General features: G+C 44.5%; 1 protein-coding gene across 3 annotated transcripts in view; it reads right to left on the bottom strand.

Moving 5' to 3' along the window:
* Nucleotides 1–16163, bottom strand: part of TRAPPC10 (trafficking protein particle complex subunit 10) — a 407991-nt gene that overhangs the window by 123302 nt on the left and 268526 nt on the right. For all 3 annotated transcript variants that reach the window (XM_069202936.1, XM_069202937.1, XM_069202939.1), the window contains one exon: nt 11233–11747. In XM_069202936.1, the coding sequence (XP_069059037.1) occupies nt 11233–11747 (515 nt within the window). The remainder of the gene's footprint in view (nt 1–11232; nt 11748–16163) is intronic.

Genomic DNA, 16163 nt, shown 5'->3' on the forward strand with positions numbered 1-16163 from the left:
GCTTTGATTAGCACGGGCATCTGCGAAGTTGTCAGGTACGACTTCAATAAGTTGTTAGTGAACCCCAACAATGTTAGAAGGCTCGCTGTGGTCTGAAGGTGGTCTACACCTGTCGGTGGCAAGCCTGTCTTCAACAGCCAGTCTAGCTGTGGGGTAGAAAGAAATGGAGGGACATAACCCTGTTGGAAAATTTGGAGGACCCATCTGTGAGAAGTGATGTCTTGCCAGCCCTGAAGGAAATTGCAGATCCTACCTCTAAAGGGGTGGATGTGCTTTGCAAGGAACACACCAGAGTGGTTGTGAGGTTGTTGCAGGGGACTAAGATGTGTGTTTTTCAACAGCCCTGGACATTGTCTCTGAAAGCTGCGGCCTGGACGTCAAAGAGACGGAGGGGCTTGTTGCGCTGGCATTTTAAATAGGCCAAACCCCTGGAAAAACCATGAATGGGACAAACTTTCTGGGGAAACTGCCTAGCAAGCATGGAGACCCAGTGAAGAAGCTGTTGTACGACTCTGAACTGTATGAGGGCCAAGTCCACCTTCACAACAAAGAAGTGAGAGCCATTGAATGGCGTAGCCATCAGGATACTTGCACATCCCGAGAAGTCTGTGGACCTCATCCGAGCACATCACTGAAGCACTGCACTTGTGTTAACTGCCAGAGCCAGGTAGCCAGTCCTATCATGAGACAAAGACAATGGCAAAAGGACAACCCCTGCAACACAAAGTGTGAAACACAAATGTCAAGTACAGCCGATTCCCTCTGCCCTCTCCCTAAAGTTCTGGTTACGGTAACCAGGGGATACATGGAAGCTGTTCCACTGATCTCCTGTGATTAGGCCCATTTCAAAAGGATACCTGGTCACTGGTGTAGTATGATGCCAAAAGGTCAAAAGGATTAGGGGAGACCTGATCTAGGGCTAACTGTAGATGATGTCAGTACTATTCTCCCTTCCACATATTTGTGAAGTTGTCTTGCTAGCACCTAATATAATTTTCTACTTGGGAAAGAAAGGGAGGGTTCACATTGGGTAATCAATGTTTTTTTTCCAGAAGCAGCTTGTTTCATATGGACTGGGGCAGACCCTGGATAAATGAGGCAAAGTGGGGAGAATATCAGTGACTGGGCTCTAAGGACGTGTGATTCTTTGCTTTACTGTTAGAAGAATAAGGAAGAAAACAGAGCAGAGAGGACTGGAATATGTACAATAAAGATGGGTATAATGAGGCAAATATAGAGTTTAGAGAATTAAGTAAGAGGGACTGGACAAAGGAGGTTTAGAATAAGGTATAGTTATTTTCAGCCATTGCTGAACAGGAACCCTTAACATCGCTGGGCCTGGATGGCTTTCCTGCCCTCTTTTGTAAAACACTGACACGTGCGTGCTCCTGTCCTCACCAGGCTCTTCAACTCCCTGGTGCTTTCAGGTACCATTCCTTCCTCAATGCTAGGAGCCTCTATCGTTATTCATAAACCCGGGAAAGACAAGAGGCAAAGTGGCTCGTACCACCACATTCTCAACGTGGATGTTAAACTGTTTATCATCATTCTAAAGGTGCGGCTTGAACCCTACATTCCGGGCCTGGTGAACCCGGATCAAGCTGGGTTTGTCCCTCATCGCCAAAGCACTGATAATATCAAAAGGATTCTACTTCTGGTCGACAAGACTAAGTGCTTCCGGGGAGAAATTATGCTCCTAGCAATCGATACTGGAAAGGCATTTGACTAAGTGCATTGGCCTTACCTGGCTTAGACGGGTGGTAGCGTTCAAGATGGGCATTCCTCCTAGGGCTCTGTTCCCTATTCAGGCCCTTTCTCTTGAGCCGCCACCTGTAATACCCTTCCCCCCAAGGCATGCTGCAACCTCTGCAAGGGGGGGGGGACTCAACTGTTTTGTCTAGGCTGGTGGGATTCCCCGCATGAGTCGCGAACTAAGCTTCTGCCTGGCCCGTGAAGGGGGCCTGAAGGTTCCAAATATTTTACATTATTAACAGGAGGCACAGCAAAGGGTAGACAGAGACAAGGGCATCACCTGTTTGGGCCAGTTAGGGCCAGGAGGTCCATGGGCCAGAACCCTGGTTCCAATGAAATTCACAAAGAAGATCGTGTGCATCACCCAGCATTACATACAGCCAGTCAGCTATTCCTGTTTGTCCTCCCTCCAGCTTTGCTCCACATCCTGAAAACACGCATGGAATGTTCTGGCATTATCTTGAAATGGTTTGAATCCTACATCAACCAGTATAATCTTGTCAAAATACGTTCCACAAGATCAGACACTCCTAGGCTTTTTGGAGTATCCCTGGGCTCCAACATATTTTCCCAACATCTTTAACCTTTACATGGGACCTTTACACCCAGTCTTGCAGAGCGCAGTATCAAGCTTCATCAATAACCAGAGGATACCCATCATGTCTTCACTCTTCAACATACACCTTTTAACATACAGAGGCTCAAATCCTGCTTTAAACTCATCCAATCTTAAATGTCAAGTAACTTCTTGAAGCTAAATCTCAGGGAGACTGAATTCTCCCTGTTTGCCAACAGCAAAACAACCTCAAATTAAACCCGCCTTACTGGCTATGCCCCAGCTGTCTATGCAAAATCTCTGGCATTCTGGGATTCACCAAGGAAACAGGTCTCTCATTCAAGCAACATGCCACCAAGAAGACTGACAGCTTTGCTCTACTCTCCTTCTTGAAAATGAGAAGCTCTTTCTCCCAGGAGATGACTTAAGAACAACTGTACAATTCTTAGACCGCTCCCTTTTGGACAGAGGCATACCAAATACCACTCAAGCACCCCTAAAAGGTATCCTACACAAAGCAGCTCAACTCATCAAGGGCTTGAAGAAATTTGATCATCTCAACCTTAAAAGACCAAGAAAGGCTCCAGTTTGAGCCAGGATCAGTTTCAAAACTAGCTGGAGGACTTCTAAAGCCCTCCACACCAAGACCCAGCTTACCTGGCAAACAAACTGGAGCCATCTAGGGGACAACGCCAACCCAGGAGTCTGGATACTGGCAGGTTGGAGACAAAACATTACAATAAGGGAAAATCCAGAAGGTAGGCTTTATTGTTCGTGCTCTCAGGAACTGGAACAGCATCCTTATCTCATCATCCTTATCTATATCAGATCAGTACTGGCTCTTTTACAATTCAGAAACAGCTGAAGATAGACTTGTTCAAGGAGCACCAAACATGGCTTTCCAACCAATGAGTGTAAATTCTCAAGGGGTAGGCCCCTGTTCTGTGCGCATGTACTCGAGCTAGATTTGCGCTTTACAAATGACAACATATAGACCAACATAGATTAATGCTACTATTTCTCCAAACTTAATCAGGTGACTACAACATAGTGTACAACTAACTGCTTAGTACAGTCAAGATTAGACCATTATCAAGAAGGATGATGCCATCTAGAAACTTCGTATGTCTTCCAATAAAATCACCACACTGACTCTTAGCACTAGTGTCCAATTCCCCACCTTTATAACCATTATTGCTCCTGTTACAGTACCCATCTAGGGCTGACTGGAATCCAATATGTTAAGCCTGTTAACTTTGTGTTGGACTCTGCATGTTATGTACTCCAGATTTCGCAGTTGCCTTTTTAATGGCTTTCCTTCTTAATCCATTAAAAAAAAAAAGAAAATCATTAACTCTTCAAAACTTCTCTACCTTTAAGACAACTAATCCTTCCCATTATTACATTTCACACTTCTCAGCCCACAATGGTACCAGATTTAAAACTTAATAATGAAAATGTCACTTACCCAGTGTACATCTGTTCGTGGCATTGGTCGCTGCAGATTCACATGTTGTGCATAGTCCGCCATCTGGTGTTGGGTCGGAGTGTTACAAGTTGTTTTTCTTCGAAGAAGTCTTTCGAGTCACGAGACCGAGGGACTCCTCCTCTTTGCTTCCATTGCGCATGGGCGTCGGCTCCATCTTAGATTGTTTTCCCCGCAGAGGGTGAGGTAGGAGTTGTGTGTGTTAGTAATAGTGCCCATGCAATGGAATGAATAAGTATGTACAAATTAAGGTTAAGTAATATATATATATATATATACAAAGGTACAAATGTTGAAGATAACTTCCAACGGCTACAGGCTCCCGGGGAGGCGGGTGGGCACATGTGAATCTGCAGCGACCAATGCCACGAACAGATGTACACTGGGTAAGTGACATTTTCAGTTCGATGGCATCTGTTGCTGCAGATACACATGTTGTGCATAGACTAGTAAGCAGTTATCTCCCCAAAAGCGGTGGCTCAGCCTGTAGGAGTGGAAGTAGTCTGAAACAAAGTTCTCAGTACGGCTTGACCTACTGTGGCTTGTTGTACGGATAGTACGTCTACACAGTAGTGTTTAGTAAATGTGTGAGGCGTGGACCATGTGGCTGCCTTACATATTTCGTGCATTGGAATATTTCCTAGGAATGCCATGGTAGCGCCTTTTTTTCTGGTTGTGTGTGCCCTTGGTGTAATGGGCAGTTGTCTCTTTGCTTTAAGATAGCAGGTTTGGATGCACTTAACTATCCATCTGGCTATACCTTGTTTTGATATTGAGTTTCCTGTATGAGGTTTTTGAAATGCAATAAACAGTTGTTTTGTTTTCCTAACCTCCTTTGTTCTGTCGATGTAGTACATTAGTGCTCTTTTGACATCTAATGTATGTAGTGCCCTTTCAGCTACTGAGTCTGGCTGTGGGAAGAACACTGGTAACTCTACCGTTTGATTTAAGTGGAACGGTGAAATAACCTTTGGTAGGAATTTAGGATTGGTTCTTAGTACAACCTTATTTTTGTGTATTTGGATAAAAGGTTCTTGTATTGTAAACGCCTGAATTTCACTTACTCTTCTTAGAGATGTGATGGCAATGAGAAATGCAACTTTCCAGGTTAAGAATTGTATTTCGCAAGAATGCATGGGTTCAAAAGGTGGTCCCATGAGTCTTGTCAAGACAATGTTAAGGTTCCATGAAGGAACAGGTGGCGTTCTTGGTGGTATTATTCTTCTTAGGCCCTCCATAAATGCTTTAATGACGGGTATCCTAAACAGTGAAGTTGAATGGGTAATCTGCAGGTATGCAGATATTGCTGCAAGGTGTATTTTAATGGAAGAGAAGGCTAGATTTGACTTTTGTAAGTGTAGTAAGTATCCCACTACATCTTTTGGGGATGCGTGTAATGGATGAACTTGATTATTATGGCAGTAGCAAACAAACCTTTTCCATTTGCTTGCATAGCAGTGTCTAGTGGATGGTCTTCTAGCTTGTTTTATGACTTCCATACATTCTTGAGTAAGGTTTAAATGTCCGAATTCTAGGATTTCAGGAGCCAGATTGCTAGATTGAGCGATGCTGGGTTTGGATGCCTGATCTGCTGTTTGTGTTGTGTTAACAGATCTGGCCTGTTGGGTAACTTGACGTGTGGTACTACTGATAGGTCTAGTAGTGTTGTGTACCAAGGTTGTCTTGCCCATGTTGGTGCTATTAATATGAGTTTGAGTTTGTTTTGACTCAATTTGTTTACTAGATATGGAAGGAGAGGGAGAGGGGGAAAAGCGTATGCAAATTTCCCTGACCAGTTCATCCATAGGGCATTGCCTTGAGACTGCCTGTGTGGGTACCTGGATGCGAAGTTTTGGCATTTTGCGTTCTCTTTTGTTGCAAATAGGTCTATTTGCGGTGTACCCCAAAGTTTGAAGTAAGTGTTTAGGATTTGGGGGTGAATCTCCCATTCGTGGACCTGTTGGTGATCTCGAGAGAGATTGTCTGCTAGTTGATTTTGGATCCCTGGAATAAACTGTGCTATTAGGCGAATGTGGTTGTGAATTGCCCATTGCCATATCTTTTGTGCTAGGAGACATAGCTGTGTCGAGTGTGTTCCCCCTTGCTTGTTTAGGTAATACATTGTTGTCATGTTGTCTGTTTTGACAAGGACGTATTTGTGGGTTATGATGGGTTGAAATGCTTTTAGCGCCAGGAATACTGCTAGTAATTCGAGGTGATTTATATGCAGTTTTGTTTGATGTACGTCCCATTGTCCTTGGATGCTGTGGTGATCGAGGTGTGCTCCCCACCCTGTCATGGAAGCATCTGTTGTTATTACGTATTGTGGCACTGGGTCTTGGAACGGCCGCCCTTTGTTTAAATTTGTACTGTTCCACCATAGAAGCGAGAGGTATGTTTGGCGGTCTATCAACACCAGATCTAGAAGGTGACCCTGTGCATGTGACCATTGTGATGCTAGGCACTGTTGTAAGGGCCTCATGTGCAGTCTTGCGTTTGGGACAATGGCTATGCATGAGGACATCATGCCTAGGAGTTTTAAAACCACTTTTGCCTGTATTTTTAGTGTTGGATACATGGCCTGTATGACCTTGTGAAAATTTTGAATCCTTTGTGGACTCGGAGTGGCTAATCCTTTTGTTGTGTTGATTACCGCTCCTAAGTAGTGCTGTATTTTGCACGGCACGATGTGTGATTTTTTGTAGTTGAGGGAGAACCAGAGTTTGTAGAGGGTTTGTATGACATACTCTGTGTGTTGTGAACACTTTGTTAGCGAGTTGGTCTTGATTAGCCAATCGTCTAGATACGGGAATATGTGTATTTGCTGCCTTCTGATGTGTGCGGCTACTACTGCTAGGCATTTGGTAAATACTCTTGGTGCAGTCGTTATACCGAACGGTAAGACTTTGAATTGATAGTGTATTCCGTTGAATACAAACCTTAGGTATTTCATGTGCGAAGGGTGTATCGGTATGTGGAAATACGCGTCTTTGAGATCTAAGGTTGTTATGTAATCTTGTTGCTTTAGCAGTGGTAACACCTCCTGTAGTGTGACCATGTGAAAGTGGTCTGATTTGATGTAGGTGTTTAGTATTCTGAGATCTAAGATTGGCCTCAGTGTTTTGTCCTTTTTGGGTATTAGAAAGTACAGTGAATAGACTCCTGTGTTTATTTCTGTACATGGTACCAGTTCTATTGCTTCTTTTTGCAGTAGTGCCTGAACTTCTATTTCTAGGAGGTCTAAATGCTGTTTTGACATTTTTGGTGGGATATTTGGAGGGATTTGTAGAAATTCTATGCAATAACCATGTTGGATAATTGCTAAGACCCAAGTGTCTGTTGTTATATCCACCCACGATTGATAAAACTGACTTAGTCTTCCCCCCACTGGTGTTATGTGGAGGGGTTGAGTGACTTGTAAGTCACTGTTTGGTTGTTGGGGTTTTGGGGCTTTGAAATTTTCCCCGGTTTCTCGGGAATTGTCCCCCTCTGTACTGGCCCCGAAAACCTCCCCTTTGGTACTGTCCCTGGTAGGTAGACGGTGTTGATTGTGAGGTGCTGGCTTGTGTGGCCTGACCCCGAAACCCCCCTGTAAAGGTTGTTTTACGGAAGGTGCCAAAAGTGCCTCTGCTTTGCGGGGAGTAGAGCGCGTCCATGGCCTTGGCTGTGTCAGTGTCCTTTTTCAGCTTCTCAATCGCCGTGTCAACCTCTGGTCCGAACAATTGTTGTTCGTTGAACGGCATATTGAGTACTGCTTGCTGTATTTCTGGTTTAAAGCCAGACGTGCGTAACCATGCATGCCTTCTGATGGTTACTGCAGTGTTTATTGTCCTTGCAGCTGTGTCCGCTGCATCCATAGAGGAGCGTATTTGGTTATTGGAGATGTTTTGTCCCTCCTCAACCACCTGTTTTGCCCTCTTTTGAAATTCTTTGGGTAGATGCTCGATGAGATGCTGCATCTCGTCCCAATGGGCTCTGTCATAACGCGCTAGGAGCGCCTGAGAGTTTGCGATGCGCCACTGGCTTGCAGCTTGTACAGCGACTCTTTTCCCAGCTGCGTCGAATTTCCGGTTTTCCTTATCCGGGGGTGGTGCATCGCCCGATGTGTGAGAATTGGCTCTTTTGCGAGCTGCTCCTACCACGACTGAGTCTGGTGGCAGTTGAGAGGTGATAAAAGCAGGGTCTGTGGGAGGTGCTTTATATTTTTTCTCTACCCTCGGAGTGATCGCTCTACTCAATCAATCAATCAATCAAAGGCATTTGTATAGCGCACTGCTCACCCGGAGGGTCTCAAGGCGCTGGGGGGGGGGGAAACGCTACTGCTCGAACAGCCAGGTCTTGAGTTGCTTCCTGAAGGCGAGATGGTCTTGCGTTGTCCGGAGGTGGATGGGGAGGGAGTTCCATGTCTTGGCTGCCAGGTAGGAGAAGGATCTTCCTCCGGCGGTGGCTCTGCGGATGCGGGGGACGGTGGCGAGAGCGAGGCTGGCGGAGCGGAGCTGGCGGGTGGGCTTGTGGAAGGTCAGGCGGCTGTTGAGGAACTTGGGGCCCAGGTCGTGGAGGGCCTTGACAGGGTCTTTGAAGATTTGCTTCGCGTGCCTTAGCATTCCTGGAAGCATAGGCAGGCTTTGGTAGTTGCTATGGGTGGAGGAGAGGGTGTTAAAAAGGAAGTCATCCTCGACAGGTTCTGTGTGTAACGACACGTTGTGGAATTCTGCTGCCCTAGCTACCACCTGCGCATACGCTGTGCTGTCCTCAGGTGGTGAGGGCTTGGTAGGGTATGACTCTGGACTATTGTCTGACACTGGGGCGTCGTATAGGTCCCAAGCATCTTGGTCATCTTGGCTGATGGTGGTGTGAGCCGGTGAATGTGACGGAGTTTGTGCCGGTGATATCTGAGTTACAGGTGGAGGAGAGGGTGGCGGAGTTGCTTTCTTTGCCATCTTTGCTTGTGGTGTTAGTTGTTCAGTTTGGAACTCTAGTCTCCTTTTTCTCCTGATTGGTGGAAGAGTGCTAATCTTCCCTGTTCCACTCTGGATGAAGATCCTCTTTTGTGTATGGTCTACATCAGTAGTCTGTAACTCCTCTTCAAACCTGTGTTTATGCATTTGAGAGGACAATGATTGTTCCTCTGAATATGAGCCGGTAGTGGGTTCGGTTGCTGGTTGTTTTGGCACCGAAACTGTGTCTTTTTTTGTTTTCGGCTCCGAGGCGAATCTCTTCTTTTTCGGAGTCGAGCCTTCTCGGCGTCGATCATCCTCGGTGCTGCTGTCTCTGCGTCCCGAGAATGTTGCGTGCCTGTGTCTCGACCCGAGTCGGACGTTCTGGGCACCAGTTCGGCCTTTTTCGGTGCCGATGGACGGTCACCTTTATGGGTTGAGCCATGGCCAGTTGGCAGTGGCGTCCCCTGGGCCTTGTCTGTTTTCTTGTGCTGTGTGCTTTTCGACGTCTTACTCACAGTTTCGTCGACGTCGAATTCATCCGAGTCCGATTCATGGATGGAGAAGGCTTCCTCCTCTTCTCCTTGTTCCTCGAACTCTCGGTGTTCTGTCGGCGTGGACGCCATCTGTAATCTTCTGGCTCGACGGTCACGGAGCGTTTTTCGAGACCGGAACGCACAACAGGCCTCACAAGTTGCTTCTTTGTGCTCGGGTGACAGGCACAAGTTACAGACCAAATGTTGGTCCGTATATGGATATTTATTGTGGCATTTAGGACAGAATCGGAACGGGGTCCGTTCCATCGGTGTCGATGTTACACGTGGTCGGGCCGACCAGGCCCCGACGGTGGATCGAAATTACCCCGAAGGGCTACCGGAGCTCTTCACGATTCGGTGTTGATTCTAACTATCCCGATCCCGAGCGAAACAATACCGACGTAGTTTTTCGAAGTTTTGACTATCTTTCCGTCCCGAAACCCGGAGCGAAAAGGAACACGTCCGAACCCGAGGGCGGAAAAAAACCAATCTAAGATGGAGCCGACGCCCATGCGCAATGGAAGCAAAGAGGAGGAGTCCCTCGGTCTCGTGACTCGAAAGACTTCTTCGAAGAAAAACAACTTGTAACACTCCGACCCAACACCAGATGGCAGACTATGCACAACATGTGTATCTGCAGCAACAGATGCCATCGAACATATAATTATATAATATGCTCAAATCATCATCATCCTTTGAAGAGCGTGAGGCTGAGCAGACTCATTTGGATTTGAACCTGTAACCATCACTTTTCTCACACATAAATATGTGACTAGTTGATGCATTTGTCCATAAAGTTATAATAATACGGGCTCAATTTTTTCCCTTCTGTGAAACTAAATTTAGTCGTGGACACGTCCCAGATTACTCTCCAATAGCCACTTTAACCTGTTAGACCTTCAAACTGAACTTCTAGAAAATAGTCTCTCAAAAAGATACTCAACCTTAATCAAATATAATTTTCCTATTTTATCTACTGACCCTACAATTAAATCATTATAATAGCAAAGTATTTATCTTTGGTCATTTTTCTACTGCCATACTAGAACCTTACTTTCTTATACTCACTATATTGGTAGGTATAATCGAAACCCCACACACCAATCAACCAATGTTAACCCCTGTTTAAATGGATTGTGTTTGACCAACTCCCAGATCTTGCATGGATTAGTTACTCATAACCAAAAATGTACATTTACCATGGTATCCATCACTGCAGTCTCAACTGCAATTAATACTCAATTCTTCTTCTCCCTCCATTATTTTCTCATGTACTCCATCACGAATAAATAATTTTAGGGGCTTTGGGTAAATATATTGCTTTCTCACCTACACTTGTGTACTTCAGCCGCAGGCCAAAATGCCAGCAGCCCGTGTACTATGATTCTTTAACGAAAATATAATTGTATCTGTCGCACACAGTCCACAATTCTTAGAATCTTAACACATTCGGATATCTCAGCTGCTACAGAACCAAACACTTTGCCCACACACATTCTGAAGCACTATATAACATGTAAATCTCAAAGTTCCCTGACGCACCGATTCTCGTTTGACAGGGTACAGTATCACTACATGCACTTAACAATAAATCTTTTATCGGCAGACACTTGATCTTTGGACATCACTGTTTCTAGCATTTGAACTTAAAGTAATTTGTACCTAAAATATTTTGCCAAATAATGGCAGAATCCACAATCCGCAGCTGGCATCTTCTCAACATGCTTAATGTTGGTATTTAGCCATCTAACAATTAGAAGACTAGATCAAATAGCTAGAGTTCGACAAACTGATTATATTCAATCATTATTGTAATCTTACCTTTGCACTGGCTCACTCTATGTATCCTTACCCAATGCATTGTAAAATTTCTGGTCCTGCCACCAGGAAGGGCAAGCAAGAGAACCCTTGTCGGGCAAATGCAGCACTTTTCATCAGTATTAAGCTTACATCCTCTGCCCATACCTGTGTCCTAAATGTTAACACGTTGACTCCAGGATGCAGTGTCACATTGCTACATTTTAAGGTGTTGGCGCCCTCTTCCAGTGACACCCCAGACGGCAGGTCCAAGGAGGAGTTGCTCTCCTGGTGTCGCAGCAGCATGTGGGCATTCCTGCAGATAATCCCTGTTGTGTTGAGAGAGCTGTCAGATGGGCTTTTCTCATACATCTCGTATAGCTCTATCGTAGGCACATTGTTCTGGGAAGAGGGGAAGACGGACATCTCACTTGGAAAACTGATGATGCCATTGGAAGTCTTGTGCTTTGTTAGCCACTCGGCTGTTTTGCGGTAGCTGTTCTTCTCAATGCTGAAGTGAACCAGGATGCAGACACTGTCCACTTGCACTGCAATGGGCATCTGGCTCTGCAAAGTCAACTCCAGTGAAAGCCACCCACCAACATGCACCACAGCATTTGGGGGGTCAAAATGTAAATTCTTTAACTGTGCAAATGAATTCAAGGAAAGGACGACTTTGGAATCTGAAAAAGAACACCAGAGAAAATGTTTCAAATAAAGTGTGATGACAAGGGGTGAGTCACCCAGACACGCCTCAATTGCAGTACATTACTGAACTATTAATTCATGGAAGAAACAAATCTCTCGGACTACCAAAACGTATTCCACCCTGGGACCGAAGCAGATTGCCACATGCCACAATATTAAAACTATAAATCATTCAAATGGAGCAGGGGCACTCCTTTTGCTTACCTTTTTCTTTGATACTGGTTATCAGCCAACACTTCTACGGGGATATGATAACACATGAGTGCAAACAAATGGTAATGAGGTGGACTGCTTCCCTCCTAGCAGGCACAGGAGTGTGGACTGTTTTAAAATATCTGCTTGACCAAGGGACAAAATGCTTCAGAAACCTACTGTCCTGAAAAAAAGAAATCCACTTGTCTGTTTTGGTGCCAGGCTGTGAGGTGACAAATTAAGGCAGTGTTCCCATGTTATGAGGGCTTGGATATTAGCCCCTCTGATTATACCCCTATTTTATCAGGGTTTGGATTCTAGCAAGGCTCTGATTTTCCCATATTTCCATAAATCTATGTACAAGGACTAAATGAGGTGGAAAGTGTTTTTCCCCCTGGGTGAAATGCCCTACGAGTCCATGAATAACCACTAATTTGCCTGTTCAAGGTATTCATCAACTCCTCTCCAATCTCTTTTCAAACTAGAAACTGAAGGACGTTTTCTCCTGACAAGGGCAGGAGTATAACCTTTTAAAGGATAGGGGAAGCAAGGAGATGTACAAACGTCAATTTGCAATAGCCCAGCAGGTTTGGGCATGAGCAAATTTAACCTACCAGAATATGTATGCACATTTGTAAACTGCATGCTCATCCTAGAGTCTCTTGGCACTGACACTTGTTACCCAAATCAGTGGTATGCATTTTATCGACCTCAGAAGGATGAAAGATTAAGTGACCCTGCTATAATGCAAACCTGTGACCATGTATATTTCTCCATTCAAAAATGGAATTAACAAAGGTTTCCTCGAAGTACAGTTTCCAGACCTACTTTGGTAAACTTTTGCAAATTTGTGAAACTCCTAAATCTACACCAATACAAAGACCCATATCTGTGGGTGCCCTTTTGTGTCTTCCTTTAAGAATGGGGTCCTTGACTTATTTTCATGTTGCAAATTATGGTTTTACACAGACTTGTCCTCAGTTTCTTTATAAATATTGACATGCATCAACCACATTTATTAAAGCATGCCTCAGAGAAAGTTGTGAACATTTTTTCAAAAGGCAATATTTTTATGTGTATTTTGTATTCTGACGCAAAAAAAAAAGAAAAAAAAAAATAAATCACCAAACTTGCTTTCATGCTTTAGAATGAAATCAGGGAGAACTGGGTCAATTCAGTGAGCGCCGTAAGCAGCTTCATACTGTTAAGTACTGTAAATGTATATGTGTTTATGCAGTGGGACCACAGTCAGTAATGCATGCTAAGCTTGCTGCATTTCCGTACAGTACAGGTTTGAAGCATTTACACACAGATACAAATCTTGCGTTAGTTGTTGTTGATGGGTGATAATTGATTGATCTGCCTCCTGGAGTTCTTCTGAATCTGACCAATAAGTGTTGCATTTAGCTCTCCCAGCATCAACTTGGTATTAACCTTGATCAATATTTGCTAGTACAGCAACTAGCACCCAAGTGTTCTCTGACCTAAGTCTTTATGTTTCCCCAATACTTAAAGCCAGTCCAGTTGCCCAAAATGTTTGACGTTGCCAGCAATATCACCCCCAGGCAGCAGATGTCACTTCAAGAGGAGAGCTCGACTCTCTCTTTTTAAAAGTAAGGGAGAGTTACATAGGCCTAACATCAGCCTCATCGCCGGATAACAATGAAACTAAACTGCCTTCTGCAGCTCTCCCTCCAGAAGGGAGCCCAGGAGTGGACCTTTAAAACAAATGTTTAAGAACCATCTGCATCACTTCAGTCACTCAATCACTGCACTGCTGTCCGGATATAAAGAGGGTCTTCAAGACTTTGTGTCACAGAAGCCTCTATTTACGAATGGTGCAAAAACTCTCAAACCCCCTTCCACTACAGGACACAAAGTTGGCTAAAATGAATATGGAAAAAGCTTACAAAACGATCAACAAAACGTGATGAGTCTGAGGCACTCTCTGCCTCTATTTCACACCAATAATATGCTTGCAGAAGACCAGAGTTCAAGAATTCTAGGTAATAAACCCATGTGCTAGTGGAGGGGCAGAGCCTACAACTAACTTGTGTAGTTGTTTGTGTTAAAACACTTCAAGCTGGGGGAGTCGAGGGGGTCAGGGGTGGGGGAGGGGTGAATGGGACTGAAAGCGCAACCCTTGCCATGGCCCCCCCCACCCCCCCGAGTGCTTTTATCCCTTAATTCACAACAAGGTTTACTAACAGCTGCTCTAAGCCCCTCCCGCAAACTTGTGATCAGAAACAATATTTGTGGGCAGCTGAAGTTACCAACAGAAGCAGCAGAGGCAGCTCCACTTCAGAGCAGCAGGAAGCACTGTGAGAGCAGCACATGGCTTAGTGCCCATGCCCACTACACCCCACATTACTAAAAGCACATTTGCAGTAGTGCGGTTCTTGGGCCCAGCTCTGTTCTAAAGAAAAATATCACAGTACAACAAAATCTAATAGACTTAAATGTTTACAGGAAAACAGTACTTCACACCCATCATAATAATACTTGGCACTTTAGGGGTTGTCTCTCTCTTTGGTTATATGAACTGTCTGCAAAGGAAAGACTAACAATGCTGAAAATGCAAACCATTTGTTTCTTGCGACACAAGATCCTGGCGCAATAAAAAACATACCTATGAAGACGTTTACAAGTATCAGTTCGGGGCGGATTTCAAGTGATGTAACTGATGTTTTTAATCTCTCATTCTTTGTTCCTAACATATTTGCTCTTGGAAACCGTACGGGGACCAAAGACGTTGTTCACCATTCCCAGAGAAGCTCTGCAACTGTGGCGGGTGAAGGCTGGGCCCCAGAATGAGGAACCGGCTGCACCGTGAGGCTTGTTACTGGGACTTGATACTTCGAGGCATAGAAAGTATGTCCAAGTAAAGGCAACACTAAGATTACATTCAATCCACATTGAAATACGAGGCAAGAATAGTGACTCTAAGTCACTTACAAATGGGGGAAAAAGGGAATGGTGGAGTCCGGCATCTTCAACGGTGGAGAAGTTCCACTCTAGCACTTTAAGGAAGCACAGACCTGAAAAGGCTCCGGGTTCAGTGTCTGTCTGTGTATTAGGATGGGAAGGTCTGGGAAAGGACTTACTCAATTCCAACTACACAGTGTAAAAAGGAGACAGAAAGAAATTTAGCAATTCACAGAAGATGCCTGTAATAAAGGACAAGGTTTCAAAGTAAGCAATGTCTTTCTTCATCAGAGGACCATCTGAGAGATTCACAAGTATTAGAACAAAATAGCCTGATATCAGTATGAGACGGAGGACATTACCTACACAAGCCTAACCAGTTTTCACCTTAAAGAGGCTTGCTTTACACCTCTCATTTAACCAATTGTGCGGGCATAAAACTTTCACACTCTAAGAATACACTATCAGATCTCAAATGCACAGGCTGTGCAAGAACGTTTGTATGATTCTCCTTCCAAACCAGTCTACACAGAACACATCAACACCATGTAAACACCAACCCATGAGTCTTCTTTCATACTGTACAAATTAGCACAAAAACGAGTAAACTTGCTGAGAAGTCCAGCACTCTTCTCAATCCCTATCAAGCAGGATTCTGACCTTGTCATGGACCAGGGGCTGCACCCGGTTACTCTTAATGGTTTTGGGATTATATTAAATCAAGGTGGCGCTGCACGCTGATCTTACTCGACTGGTCAACAGCCTCTGATACAGTATGTAACTGCACAATGCTGGGAAGTGTTGTGATTAAAAGGACAGCACTGGATTGGATTTGTTCATTAGCCAGACTATCTGCCTCCTTTTAGGCTACTCCAGAAACGTTCCTGCAGTGTCCTTCTGGGGTCCTCACTAAACCCCACGTTCTTTATTGTCTGTGAAGATCCTTTGGCAGACATCATTCTCTTATTAAACGTATTCAGCATGTGCTATGCATATGATACACAACTGAGTCTGAAGCTAGACTCTTGACTCAACAAAGTGGCATACTTAACATAAGGAAACTGCCTCCAACTAAATGCTGACAAAACAGAGGTACTGGGGGTAAGGGCTCTACCTACTGAATGGACATATAGTCTATTTGTTTACTTGGATAAACGACTTCTCAGCTCTCAAGCTTGCAGTTCACTTAGCCTGTGGTGAGAAGCGATTGCAACAACGAAACCTGAAAGAATATAGGAAAGGAACTACAGAGTAGCGTTTCAGTGTAATAGTTC

The sequence above is a fragment of the Pleurodeles waltl genome, chromosome 8, assembly GCF_031143425.1.
Source record: "Pleurodeles waltl isolate 20211129_DDA chromosome 8, aPleWal1.hap1.20221129, whole genome shotgun sequence".
NCBI classification, from domain to species: domain Eukaryota; kingdom Metazoa; phylum Chordata; class Amphibia; order Caudata; family Salamandridae; genus Pleurodeles; species Pleurodeles waltl.